The sequence below is a fragment of the Trachymyrmex septentrionalis genome, unplaced genomic scaffold (genome assembly GCF_001594115.1).
Source record: "Trachymyrmex septentrionalis isolate Tsep2-gDNA-1 unplaced genomic scaffold, Tsep1.0 scaffold44, whole genome shotgun sequence".
In the NCBI taxonomy this organism is placed as follows: domain Eukaryota; kingdom Metazoa; phylum Arthropoda; class Insecta; order Hymenoptera; family Formicidae; genus Trachymyrmex; species Trachymyrmex septentrionalis.
In genome coordinates, this window is record NW_017305611.1 from 2,832,323 (window position 1) to 2,847,512 (window position 15,190).

The following is a 15,190-nucleotide window of genomic DNA, read 5'->3' on the forward strand; positions in this document are numbered from 1 at the left end:
CCGCCCCGTCGACGCCACCGTCGCGAGCACGCGCGCGAAAATAAAGGAAGTATTCAACGCGCCCGTGCTTAACGTAATTAAACGAATTGGATCTAATCGAGTGGATGCTTAGCCGCCGGTCGTCCCATCAATCGTGTGCCAGTGCGCGATATTCAAAGTGAGGCCACGGCCTGCGGAGCTGATAAGCCATACGGCCGATCAGCCGTCGTGCGATAAGGAGCGAAGCAGGGAAAACATCGAAAACGTGATCGATCGATTTTCTGGAAGAAAAAAAAGGAACGATAAATAAATAAATGAAAGAAAAAGGGCAAATGCTGATAATGCGATGCGTTGTCGGTTATCACCTTGCAATCCGTCGGTGCGCGGTACAAATTGTTGTTGTAAAAAATTAAAAATATCTCGGGTCGCTGCATTTCTATTCATTCCATGCCACCTGCATATCGAGTGCCGCACGCCTTGCGTGCGAAGTTCCGGACGGTTCTATCGAATGGCTCGTCGCGATAGTGCATCAGTGGGCTAACGACGCTCGAGAGGAATACGGAACGCTTCCTCCAGGCTAGGGAGATTCGTCGGAACGAATTCCGCAAGAGAGGAAAAGAAAGGGAGAGCGAGGAGAAACGCAAACGGCGAACATGGCCAAGGGAAGAGCGAAGAAAAAGAGATTCACGTGCGGCTGTTCGTGCGGGTGTGGCAGCAGGAATAGTGACGTATTATGTAAATATCGTGCATCTGTCGCGTTACACCATTGTCGCTTATGCCACCGCAGCCGTCTGTCCGCAATATTCGAACGCGATTCCTTCTGATCCGATCGCTCGCGCAAGCGGAAATCGCGATACAGGCAAACGCGAATTTTTCCCTTCTTTCATCGCTTGACAGAAAGTGCCACTGTTTCTATATAAAAAATTAAACAGGTCGTAATGTAAAACCTTGTAACAATTAATACTTGAATATTTATTACTGACAACAAATGAAAAGGGTTTTGACAAAAAAAACATTGAGAACGACAAGTGGAATTCATTCGGATTTCGTTAGGATTTATATGTTATGCTTTGTACGATCTGATCCTTTATAAATTTTTCCAATCTAAATCTATGAATTTTTTGTAACTAACTGAACTGACTACGTCCCGGAAATCTTCCGACAATATTACATGTATTTGCTATTTAAAAAAAATGAAAAACTTTTAACTTTCTTTCCTTAGATCGATTTCAGATAAGGTTTGTAAAAGTAAAGTTATGTATTAGCGAATGTAATTTTACATAAAGTATAAACGAACTTGGATACAATAGATAGCCTATATATCGAAAGGTTTTGAAGTAAGATTTTAAGCTCACTTACGCAGTTTCGAATAAAGTTGCAGCTCCGAATTAGCAACTTATTGTTAGCTGTGTAGTCATCACGTAAATTGCAAATTGATGTAATCGCGTTACGCAAAATTGATGTAAACAATTCTTTCTACACAATATGATGGCTTAAGTTTTTTCCGATAACCAATGCTTGCAAAACGATAACGTGTATCGCGCCACGCGACTCTATTTTCATAACGTTAAGTAACGTACTTAACGTTAATGAACGTTAAATGCTCACTTCCCACGAGTCTTTGTTCACGATATAACGCATTCTTTCAATTAAACATTATCTAGCTTGCTAAGTCTATGTTGTTTTACGTCATTAGCTTGAAATACTAATTAAGCTGATCTAATTTTCCGATGCATCTTAAAATAGTAAGAAGTATCTCATTGAAAATGTACATTAAATTATTCGCTCGAAGGAAATCTTCTCCATAATGTTATTTTTCATTAAACAGTTTTATTACGTAGAGAAGTCTCTTTAGTTTATCAGAAATGATGAGGTTTCCAAAATTCTGTTACACAAAATACAAAATCTTTTTATTTTTATATAAACAATTTTTTAATTTTTACAAATAAACATACATTCAAGTAGCAAAAAAGTTTACGATTTACGTAAATATTTGAATGTGGCGCAAGAATGCAGGATGAATCGGACGGATAATTAAAAGTGTTAAAATATACATCGATATCCCGGAATATCTCGAAACGTTCTCGTCCTGTAGGATAACACATGTTCAACACGTTCCAACACGTCACGTGTTACTCTTCATTGTGTATTTACTGACGCCGGTGTTACTATTACGTGATAATCAGTGCTTACGAAGAGATAACAGACCAAGCCGTATCGCGCCACGCGACCGTGTTTTCGCAAGTTCGTTAATGAAAGCTAAATGCTCGTGCTCTGTAGCTCATTGTTTGGAATCGGGGGCGCGGAGTGAATGACGAACATCCTCGGGCGTAATGCGTATGCAGATGTCGAGATATATTCGGGTCGCGACTTAAGAGAGATCCACGATATTCTTTCTCTCAAGACTCTTTATGCTCTATCTTATACACAGATGTAGAAAAATATTTTTGCGACTCCGGAAAAGATCATTTTTTTGTAATAATATTATAATAATACTGACATTTTTGTAACACAATATTTGAGTATTTATTGGCGATAAAATGACAAATTGAAAATGTTTTTAAAAACGTGGAGAGGAGCAAGTGACATCTATATATAGATATTTAGATTCCGTTAGAATCGCGTTATTCAATTTAATTCTGAGATGCAGATAAAGAATGATAAAGTTTCAACGATGAAGGGCCGAAGGATAAAAATAAAAAAGAGAAATTAAGGGGAGCGAACACCAGAGATTTCGAAGAGAACTTTCGAATAATTTTCCAACTTATTAACTTATTACATCTCTGGGTGTCGTTTATTATCTCTTTTTTTTTTTAACATGTGTGAATGTTACAAATGTACTTGAATACATGAACTAATTGCGCTCTGCGCATAATTTTGTAGAGCGCCGCAAATCACGGAATCGTCCCTGATTTCGAGGGACGCTCTCAGCGCGCATTTAGCACTGAATGCCACTGTTGTTCGAATTCCCGTGTATTTCTGCACGATGTACGAGGTACAGAGGCAGTTATGTAAAATAATTTTACGGTTACGCGGGAGAGAAAAGCAGTATTTATTATTTCGACGCGAGTATATTATTTGCCGCGTTAATTAACAACTCGACGCTTGAATGCCGCGCCGTTTGTAGATTGCATCTGCATTTTCCTTTGGGCTTGCAGAGCTCGCGTGTGGACGCTGATCTCCGTATTTTCCATTCGATCTCATGTTTGTGACCGTTTGTTATCGCGCGGATAATGCGAGTTAATTGGCAGATAAGACCTCCGTCTTCTGCTCTGATAGCAGCGTGTGTCCCAACTCGCGCGTGTGATTTGCGTTAAATCGGCGCGACAGCGGACAGACGAACGAACGAATGAGCGAATAACGCGCCAAGATTCGAGCCTTCGTATCGCGAGGTATCGCCCGACTCGCGAGACTCGGATAAAAACATTATTCGCATGCAGCGCGCGTTTCGCTGGCTTGCGCCGCGCGTTCAGTGCCACGCGTTGCATCCGCGGAAAACGTATCGTCCGTCTGTCCGCTCGTGAAGACAAAAGACACGGGAAAGAAAGAAAAAAACAAAGAGAGAGAGAGAGAGAGAGAGAGAGCGAGCGGACGCGTGCATTATCGCGCAACGGGATCAGGTACGATCGCCACGATCGTCTTCCTGCGACGCCGGAAGATCCGGACACCGAATGCGGACGCCGTGAATCGTGATTCCGGCCGCGTCGAGGCGGCCGAGCGTCGTCGCGTTTAATAGAGCGGGCCGAGGAACGTGACCCGATGATACGCTACTACTGTTACGATACGGCTACTGTTACTACGTGCGCGAACGCGACAATGAAGCGGACGAGGCTTCCTCCCCTCCGTCAACGATACCGAGGGATATGAATGATGATATCTGCGCGACGACGGCGCGTTCGGGTAGGCGTTCAAGGGCGCCGGAAGTCGGAACTCCGCCCGTCGGAAGAGGAGCGCACCCGCGAATCGACGGACTTTCGGCTCTTCCGGCGTATATTTTTAGCGTCTACGTACACAGCCGAGATATGTGCGGTCCACGATAAAGTCGCGTATCGTAGCGTTAGGGTTAACTGCCGTTGCTCGTGGCGAGTAACTGGGTCGGTCGGACTGGTGAACGGATAACAAGCATCACGCCATTGAGGAGATATCATCCCGTTAATGGCCTCGCGGTGTTAATAAATGCTCCGTTAATCCCGACGAAGCTCCGTGAAAAAGATAGTCCGTGCTGGATGGTGTTGCGTAAGATCGAATCGCTTCCGCATTTTTCTCTCCTTGCGCTTCTCCTTGCGTGTCGGTAGGAACGCTGCGAAGGAAATTAATTGAAGCCTCCCGCCTTTTATCCGCATCGATCAGGATTAATTGAATTAAATGATTTTCCCTCGAACGAATCGAATCTCCCGAGTCTTGAATAAATTCTGATACGGCGACTTATTTTGCAAGATTTCGCAAGTCCGTACACTTTTTATGAAACATCGTCAGTGATATGCGCGGATCAAGGCGAGCGATACGATAAATCGGTAAATAATCGCGAGAAATGTTTCTCTGCGTTATGAATGCGGATTTTAGCGACCAAAACTGAGGATCGTTGATACGTATGTGTTTCGTCGCGTGTCGTTGGTGCAACGTGATTTCGCGGCGACACCATTACGCTGCATGAATAAAAAGGCCGGTGTTACGCGATCGAAGGAGAAGGTTTTTCCGGCACGCCTCGACTTCCCTCGTCCGTTCCTGAACGTGCACCGTTGGATCTTTCATCGACGGTTTTACGAGTGGCGCTCCGATCCGATTAGTTCCCGCGCTTAAAACAAGCTCTTTCTCTCTCTCTCTCTCTCTCTCTCTCTCTCTCTCTCTCTTTGATTGCGATTAGTACTATTCTCGTACATGACGCACGTCAACGTTTTAACTGCACTCAACGAGATTCGACGTGATGATTATAGCTTGCCATTTCCCTGGCGTAGTTTGCAACGGAAGATATAGGTCAAAAGCAGAAGCTTTTCCAGAAAAAGAGAGGGAGAGAGAGAGAGAGAGAGAGAGAGAGAGAGAGAGGGAGAGAGAGAGAGAAGCGGAATCGCCGCAGCTCTTTGGCTATCGTGTCCTTGAACATTGTTAAAATTAGCGCTTCTACGTTACAATTTCCTATGGCGCGATGGCGCGAGGTATCATCGTCCGTTTCGAATGTTTACATTAATTTTAGATATTAACGAGCAACACCACAAGTTCCGCGGATAGTTCTTGACGTCACTTCATGGGCGAACGATAAGAGAATGGGGTAATGGCAGAACTAGGTCAGATCTAGAACTGCGCCGAAATCGTCGTGAAATGTAGATCAAGAATGTCCTCGAAGAACGCCGGCGTCGGCGTGCCAAAGATATTTACATCAAATTCGTTGCATTCCACCGAAAAACAATGAAACTGAGCGAAATTTAAATCACTCGAATTCGAAAAACTACGTTAATAAAGCCATCGACCGAGAAATTAATATTCCAGATTATCATTAGCTGCTCCTTCTGATTTCTTTTTTATTATTATGTATCACATATTTTCATAATAATTTTAAGTAATATTTTTTCATTATATTTCTTATATATAATATTCTTGATGTTGTATTAATTTTTATTTGTTATTCTAGCAACGCTGTTGCAACAATCTCTGCCGCACGTGTATGTTTATTAATGGCCTTTGCTATCAAGATTTTTTTCGCATTAGTCATAGGCGATTCTATTTAAAGAGATAACAATTCTCACAAGAGAGATACCGAAGATGAGAAAATACGATGTGTTGTCGGAATAAATTCTTCGGGAAAAAATGCGGTTGTCAAACGATTAACGCGTTGAGGTTTCTTTCCAACTCGGAACGCGCTCAATCTGCATGCATTAAGCCGCGCGAAGTTAATTTGTGATTACGGCGGTAACGGTACGAAAAATCTTGTGGGAGGCGAATTTGTAGGCTGACCGTTCATTAGATAATCATGGCCTACATTCTTGGAACATCTGATAACGCAGGCTCATAAAGCGAGCGTCTCAGTCGTATGAAAAATGTGATACGGTTCGTATACGTTCCAACCTCCGTCCTATCGCGAATAACGCTCGTTTATGCGTGACTCTTGGGTGTGAGGTGTACCTAACCGTGACCCCAATTGATAGAAGGTATGACGTGTTTCGCGACACCCACGAACTTCCTCCTCTTCAGTTTTTTTTGAATAAAATTGGCCTGGTCTTTATTAGACCATCGTTATAACGAGTGTTTGTTTTACATAAAACTTTTATATAAAATTGAAGGAAATATCTGAGGAGGTGTGGCAGTGGTTTTGAATTTTGATTAGATCGAGTGGACAGAAGAAAAAATTCATTCACTTTAAATGTAACTTTCTCAACGAAATTCTACTAATTTTGATAAACGCTTCTGTAATTTATCTACATTTATGGTTAGTTTCATTACGTACGAAAACAATTTTTCTCTATAATCTCGTTCTGCCTTTGTCGCATTGTTATTAAAGGATTCATTTAAATCGCGTGGCTTAATTTCTTTCTTTCGTACCATCGGATGTTCGAAACAGAATGTATAAATTACAAACTTTTATGACTTACAATTAGCGTAGTCGCACAAATGTTGTTTGAAAAGGAGATTCTATTTTACATGGCAATAATTTTGGTTATACGATTAAGATAAATAGGATTGAAGTGAAGGCAACGCTGTAAGCGACTCAGAATCCTTTGCAAGACTAAACGTAACCATTATAACTGCACAACATAATAATAGCTCTGTTTTCCATTCGGATCGACGAGTGGGAATGAAAACACTTAAGAACACTATTGAAATCATTTAAAACCGCCCGATGTATTTAATTCGACGTGATAATGTTTCTGTTTCGTACATACAAGAATTAATAGAACTAAATCCTTCCAGCGGCGATCGTACACACTTTTGGTTTATTTAGCAAAAACTCTAAATCATTAGACAGGCCACGTGCTCCCCTACAGAAACATCAAACTACAGATATCGCTTATTCAGCTTCACTGCAACGTACTTGGCGATGTTGGTTTCTTCCTTATTTGCAGGCTCACATAACTCACACTCTCACTTGTACGCATACTTCCGTAGAGAATATATCTTTACATATCGTACAATTTATTTGAACTCGACAATACTCCAAAATATGAAAGTCTCATTCGTCTCCTCTCGGACTCTCTCGCTCTTATCGAACATATCTGTGTCATTCTGCTTGCATTATTAAGTCTAATATTTATCGCAGGTGAAGATCCAATGCTCAGCGACCAACAACAGTACCGATACATGACTGTTGATGACATGAAGTCCATGGGGGATGACTCGATGCGCGTGAATGTGACGGACGACGAGAGAGATAATCGACATTCCGGAGGTAAGTAAAACATATAGTTGGATCCCCACGTACGTTTCGCCAGATATCGGAGTAATATCATCAAGTCAAGTTATCTATGCTTTCGAATCTTTTGCATTAGGTATTGGTGATTTTGCTAAAAATTAGATTTGGAATTTATTCCACATTTACGTATTCTCTCTGTCGCGATTATTATTTTTTAAGCGAGTTTATCTATCTTATCCATTGTTTATACAATTCTATTGATAATTCGATAATTTTGCTATATTGATAGATTATACACGAGGAACGCGAGATAGTAGCTGTATGTTTTGTAGCACTTAATATTCCGCTACGTATCGCAGAACCGAACGTTCGATTATTCTGCACATTGCGTTAATCAGATTAGCTCATCCTCGGAAAATAAATTTAACGTGCATGGCAATGTGTTTTCTAGCGCCAACCATAACAGAGATGATTACGAAAGAACATTATCAACGTACGAACGCGGCCAATCTTAAACCAGACAATGTAGACATCAACAGGCATCCTGTGCATGTCGGGTATGTACAATATAATATTTTACATCTACTTTCTTCTATCTCATTTTAGCATTATTAATTAAAATTAAAATAAAGAATATTTAAAATGACGAAATTTCATTATTGATTATACGATCTATTTCGGAATTTTATTTAAATTCTGCAATATAAGCCCAAAAAAGATACATTTTTCGCATTGTATTGAAAAGTTGTGCAACAAATTTTACTGTAAATATTATTGCATTTCAAGTTTTTAATACTCGATTAAACCATAATAACAATGTAGCATATAAAGGATTTTTTTAAGTGTTCATGATCGTAATAATTTTTTTCTGATTTAACCTCAGAGGAAATGTTATTTCCTTCTATTGATAATTAAGACAAAAAAACATTAATCAGCAAGATAAAATTATAATTGCATGGTGTGACGTAATATAAGCGTATATAATATTAAAATTATATAACATTACGACATGCTCAAAATTCGACGCATGTTACTGATGATCTAATATTTACGGATTTGAATTTATTCAACAGTGAGAAAAGTGTCTTGCATATATGTAAAATTAAAAACTTTATTAATGTATATACGAAGCAACTTGGAATGATTATTATTGTTGTACGAAAATCATCGTTTATTACAGTCTCGAGTATAAATAAATAGAATATTTTGTTCTCTTATTCGGTTTAAGAGATTTAAGAGATTTTAGAGATCAGGCTTTAATATTTTCAACGTAATATAATAAGAAAATAGTTTCTTGATATTAATTTGACGTCAAAATTTCGCTCAGTTTTACACGCACCAATCTTTTTCTATTGTAAATTATAGGGATTTTAAATTTTAGGTGAGATAAAAGTGTTATCTAATCTAATATTACGGGAAATGCAATCCACGATATATTACGCGGCCTTGTAGTTCGATATACATATCGCGATCGATGCTGTATTGATACTACGAAACAATAATGATGTGTATTATAGTATGATGTAGTTTGTGTGTTGGTGAAAGTTTTCTGCTGTGATTAACCCTACAGATGGATTGGCCACCTAATGAATTACTCCTTACTTTAATTTGATCATCTTAATTTCTGATTGGTAACAGAACAGATTTTATATAATTACAAGCAATATGGTGGTCGATAATTTTCTTTATTCTTATTTTATTTTAGATATTGTTTCTTCAATCGAGATTATTTATTATTATTGTTGATAAAACCGTAAATGAAACATTATAGAATGAACGTGTTTGTAAAATATTAATATGTGAAATATTAAATTGAAAAAAATATTGAAAGAATAAAATTATGCATTTTGCGAATCTGGATGAAAATATACACATGATTGTACATAAGTTTCACAACATAAATGATTTCACATTTATTTTCATGTTGAGCCTAAAGATTTATATCGCTGTTATCAACGCGCGACCGTTGATAACTTGTCTGTGCCTAATGTCCATATGTCATAATAGATGATATTTTATTCAAATCGTGTGCAATATTTGCCTACTTCAAGTCTGTATTAGGTTTAGCATACATATTGTGGTATACATTAACTTAGAATTATTTTAGAAAATACTTTTTCGATGTAAATGTGTCCGATATAGAAAGAAAAGTAATGTGCCACATGTATGAAAATTTAGCTTAAATATTTCAATTCTCACGAAATATATACTCTCGTTCGCTTATTTCTTAATATATACATATGTATATAAGTTAACTTGATTACTGTGAGACATAATCATATAAGATTGTAACACAACGTAACAAACGTAGTATCGAAACACGTGATAGTATACTGTTCATAATGAATTTTTGGTGCTACCATTTGTGTTTTATACTTAACATTCGTGACAGGATTTGCGATAATTTACAGTCATTCAACCAGCTCAACAAGAACGCTTGATATTCTGGTTACAGCCTGCTTGTTTGTAGCGAAGTTCGATTACTTAGTGTTTAGCATGCTGTTTTTCACATTTCACTTGGACGAACGATTCTTTGATCAATCTACTTTCGTTTATCACTGGCAATTTGTACTAACCGCTCGGCTGATTTGGACAGAGTGAAGAATATCCGCAATGATGAAAATTTTACCTCTTACGTAGAAAATCTTGATCGTTGTTTCGCCTATCTGTTTAACAATGATGCAACATTCTTGATCGAATTATTTCTGCACGTGACACTATATATTCAAAAGAAAAGCACAGGGCACTTCTGTAATGACTAAAAATGAATGCAATGACAACAGAAAAGAGTGCTACTTATATGAGCGAGATAGCATGAGCATGATAAGCAAGATTATTATTCGGATAATCAAACTCGGTTTTATTTTGAGAATAGCGAGTCCCTAGAGTCCCTATGCACCTCGCTGGCAGCTCTCAGTACCGCACCGAAGGGACAAGGGATGTGGAGGGACAGGTACACCATCCTTTACGTTATCTTCCCTTTCCTGCCGAATTTGATAAACGAGTCTTCTTGTTTTATGAATTTTTTTGCGTAATGACAAATTGTTATTATTACTAGTGACAATAAATATATTAATAATATCTGTAAAAAAGAAAATTATATTGGTTATTTAATAAAAGTAATGGTATACAGTTGTAGTGATTTGCCCAAAAATGAATGACAGGATATTAAGTATGTTAATTATAAAAAAAAAAGAATCGTTCTTCCAACAAATTGTTAAATAGTAGAAAGTAGAAAGAAGATTTCAACGTTGCAATAGCTGCTGCTGGATGTTTTTCTCTTGTATAATTATTTTAAGTTAAATTATTTCGCGCGGATTACGCGCAACGGAATCTGTTGCGTTAATTAGTTTGCTAATAATTTTGAAGAGATGCAGTTTAAGTGGACAGTCGAATTCTCGTGTACAGTCGAGGACGATCACAACAGATTTCGGAGCGTCATTATTTTAAGTTTCTTTCCTCGAAGTACGTGTCTTCTTTTCGCAGAGTGTGAGTGTGTTACGTTTTTCTCTCTACTATAATACATAATTATTATTGTTATTTCTTGTTTCGTAGTCGTGTACAATAGAAAAGTGGCTTGCGTGTGATGAGTGCACTTTACGAAGTGATCAGCGACAATCATTATTATCATCATCATTATCATCATCATCATCATCATCATCATTATTATTATTATTATTATTATTATCATAAACAGGAGCACATTTTACGAAAACGAAACACAATGAAAACAAATCAAAAGATTAAGAAGAAAAAGAATCACATAATGAACCAAATGTCTCGTGTTAATTAAATTTGATTTTACGAACAAAAATTTTGTAAAAATGTGCTAATATTAGCGATATATCATCTCTTTATTGTGTCATCTCATCGTCATATTTATGAACGAATGAATACTAACGCGTTTTTTATTTTGTTCCCGATCCTCTCTGTTATTTTATTTGCGCTACTAGCAGAATTCCACAGTGGAGAAAGTAAGTGATCTTCTCATCAATCTTAGCTTCTGCAGTTTGCCGTGTATATACATCACCCCCTTGATTTTCTTTCGATTATTCTTCCTTCCGTCGTTACACACAGCTATATATGTCGCCGCACAACCCTCTGTAGTCGCTGACTTTTATTATTCTTAGAAACATCTTCGTACATCATACATTGCTCGGCAAACACAGCTCGTTTAATGAAAGATGAGTCATAAAATAAATTTAATTTCTCGAGAAATCAGTAAAACTTGACATGAAAAAATGCACAATGAATGAAATAGCAGGCACGTATGCCTTGTAGTTATCTCGAATATTTTCTACGTTCTCGGCGATAAATTATTCAATAAAAACGTACGTAAACGCTGCTTACTGGGGCGTCGACGAATTTAGAAGAATTAAAAATGAAAAACAAATTAACTGCGGCTTCTGTTTAATAACTTCGTTTGAACAACCGCAATAATCGACACCAAGTGTCAATATCGTAGAAAACATTCTTGCTGAGCTTATGTCCGCTGCGTGATGTTACTGTACATACATTGCACAATTCTCTTGTGAATACTTCACAGGCTTATCTCAGTGAGATTCTCGGCACTGACAACGTTGTATGCGGTAGTTTAAGAGCGACTGAATGAAACCAATTTGTTTTAATCGAATTAGATAACACTTTCGTTGCCTTCAATGTCGGTAATTTGATGCTTGCTACTGTATCACATCCATATGATAGACACCTCACGTAGGAATACTCATAGATTTGGCCTACATATGTAGCCGTTTTATTTATCTCTTATTTTGCCACCTATATATACACAAACACTTGTGTAGCTCGTTGTCATCTCATAGAAATGTCCACATGGATTCGACTTGTATAGATAGCTGTTTTATTTATATCTTATTTTGCTATACATTCCTCATTGTTGTATAATCTTACTATCTTATTCACATTACATTAAGCCAAAGTAATTATATTTACGCACAACAATTAGGTGTCGGTAGAATGTAGTTAAATTATCTCATCACAAATTATCTCACTGTCACTGGCAGGAAAGACACGTTGCAGTCGATAATATCATGATATTAACGCGATCAAAGCGCATTGTCTCTAAATTTTAACAAATAATTTTCATAAGATCGTCATAATCTCCGATTCACAGATATCACGCTTATATAGTACAATTTCTCGAGGATTATGCTTTCTGGCTTTGCGCACTTTTCGTAATAATTAATTACAGAGTTATACAGTGCATTGTGACTGACATTGATGTTAGAATTATATCACATATATAAGCTCAATTTTTTATTTTTGACTGTGATATTTATTTATTGTGATTTCCATGAAATTGTGGTCAAACATTGCTGTAACAATCTATTCTCTAACTTTTTTTATATCGTTTACAGCGGGATCTTTCAGAATGCAAATAACGTATACTCGTATATAAATAAACTTGTTCTATTTTCATATGGAAATTAAAGTAAATTGCTGTAAACGTTTGATAGCTCAACGAAACAATAGCACGCGCGCGAAAATAATGTCGAGGACACGCGCATTTTTTGTGTACCTAAAATAGACCTTGACTGTGTGCATCTCTTGCAAGCAGCCTCCACATATATAATGTAATTTTTTTTATTGCAATTTTTTATATTATTCCGGACGATTTCTTATAATGTGTCGTAAGTAAACGAATGTAACACATTCTCAAAAATCTCCTCAGTTTCCTGGTTTCCTTCTTGGTGGACGCAAGAGGCGGTGCGATGCGCGGATGCAGGCATAGCGGCGTCCGCGTGATTGTTCCACCGCGTAAAGCCGCAATGCCTATGCGCGTCACCTGTAGATATCTGAGGAGAGACAAATTGACAAACCCACCTCCCCTGATGGAGGGAGAAGCGTTGGCCAGTCGCATCCTCGAATTAGGTCCTGTCGGCGCAAAATTCCTGGGGTATGTTCCTTAGATATCTTTCATGATTTTATTTTTCTGCTCCGACTACCTTCGATTTATACTTGTTGCGTATTCTCGTACTAACGATAAGTGTAAAGTATAACTGAAGATTTAGAATAATTTTATTATACAGTTGATGATTATGACCACAAATCCTTTTCAAATGTTAAGAGATGTTTTTGTACAGCCCTGTTATCATAGAAGTACCACATTTCGCGTCGCTGCGCGGAAAGGAACGAGAAATAGTAATTCTACGATCAGACAACGGAGAGACCTGGCGCGAGCATACCTTGGAAGCTAGCGAGGAGGCTGTTCAAGATGTGCTTAACGAGAGCTTTGAGGGAGAAGGTATGATTCAAGTAACTTCCTTTTTACGATTCCCAAGTGATAGGGCAAACATTGAATTAAAGAGCCACTTTGACATTTACATTTCCAGAGCTAAGCCAGCTAGAAGATCTCCAAACGTCTCGTATCGTAAGGATACTCACTGTAGATTTCCCACATTACTTCGCGGTAGTATCTCGCATCCGGCAAGAGGTCCATGCGGTTGGTCCCGAAGGCGGCACCGTGTCGTCATCCGCTGTACCACAAGTACAAGCTGTCTTCCCGCAAGCGGCCCTTACTAAGAAGATCAGAGTCGGCCTGCAGGTATTTTTCCGTTTCCCTTTATCGATTAAATATATTATATTTACATTCTCATCTGCATCTTTGGCATTTAAATACGTTTAATTACTTATGATAGGCAAAGAAATTGATTATTTTTTAATTTTAAAATTTTAATCGCCTACGTCTCTATAAATTGAGAAATTAAAACTTTTGGTTTAAATAGCAAAAATAAATAATTTACTATATCTAATAATATTCTACAGATCTAGACCTTTCCACAAGTTATTTATTGTAACATATAGGCACATCCTATACCGGCGGATCTGGTGGCCAAATTACTTGGAAATAGAGTGGCTGTGTCGCCGATTGTTACCGTCGAACCGAGACGGAGAAAGTTCCACAAGCCGATAACTTTAACTATTCCAGTACCACAGGCGGCTAATAAAGGCATGATCAACCAGTATTCCGGAGATGCGCCGACTTTGAGACTCCTGTGCAGCATAACTGGTAATATATGCTTGCACGTAACATTGTAGAGCAGCGTACCGTCTTACTGGAAAATCTCTTACCGATAAACGGCTGAATTAATATTATACGCCGCATACACCTTTGGTGTACATATATGCTCTTGCCGAACTTACATTGCGCATTCGGGTATCTATTCGGGGATTTAATTGTAGTTTAGCAAGCATGAACGCAGTCGGTAGGCTATCTTGTCTGTTCTCAGGTCGCTCGGGACTACGATCGAACCAAGTATCGTACGTTGCACGAGAGGATTGCTTAAATGGTAGCAGCACTTTTGTAACTCATTTATGTTTAGTATGGTAAACGTAAATGTCTGTACGATTCCTAACTTGCACCAGCGTGTAAAAATGTTCCAGTATGATTTTTCACTTAAACATTTTCACTTAAATGGGAAAAATCAATTTATGTATGTGAATGTTGAAAGATATGTCATGTTTTGTCTTAAATAATTTCTTTTGTTATCCATTATCGAAAAATGTCCCGAGGATCTTCGGATAGAGATTTAAAAGGGAGATGGTAGCTGCATGTTTCATAGAAAAATTTCGTTGAGTATCATTATTGTATACATATCTTGTTGTGATTCATTGTTAATGCTTGCATATTGTTAGGATTGAGTCATTTAGGTATGGATTATCAATTAAAGTAGATAACATTTTATTATACCTAGCCCATTGTTAAGAGTTAACTTTAAAGTTTTTGTTTCAGCACATTCGTTTGTCTGGTAATCGCTTTAATATATTAGTAATTTGTGACTTATATGAAGTTGTACTCGTGATATATGTACATATATATAGGTATATGTATATGTATATGTATATGTATAT

General features: G+C 37.8%; 1 protein-coding gene across 1 annotated transcript in view; it reads left to right on the forward strand.

Annotated features, from left to right (window-relative positions):
• Positions 1–15,190, forward strand: part of LOC108751376 (nuclear anchorage protein 1-like) — an 84,334-nt gene that overhangs the window by 37,685 nt on the left and 31,459 nt on the right. Inside the window, exons 19-25 of the mRNA XM_018491498.1 lie at positions 7,229–7,357; positions 7,773–7,878; positions 10,197–10,274; positions 13,011–13,235; positions 13,423–13,583; positions 13,672–13,883; positions 14,144–14,348. Coding sequence (XP_018347000.1) covers positions 7,229–7,357; positions 7,773–7,878; positions 10,197–10,274; positions 13,011–13,235; positions 13,423–13,583; positions 13,672–13,883; positions 14,144–14,348 — 1,116 coding nt within the window. The remainder of the gene's footprint in view (positions 1–7,228; positions 7,358–7,772; positions 7,879–10,196; positions 10,275–13,010; positions 13,236–13,422; positions 13,584–13,671; positions 13,884–14,143; positions 14,349–15,190) is intronic.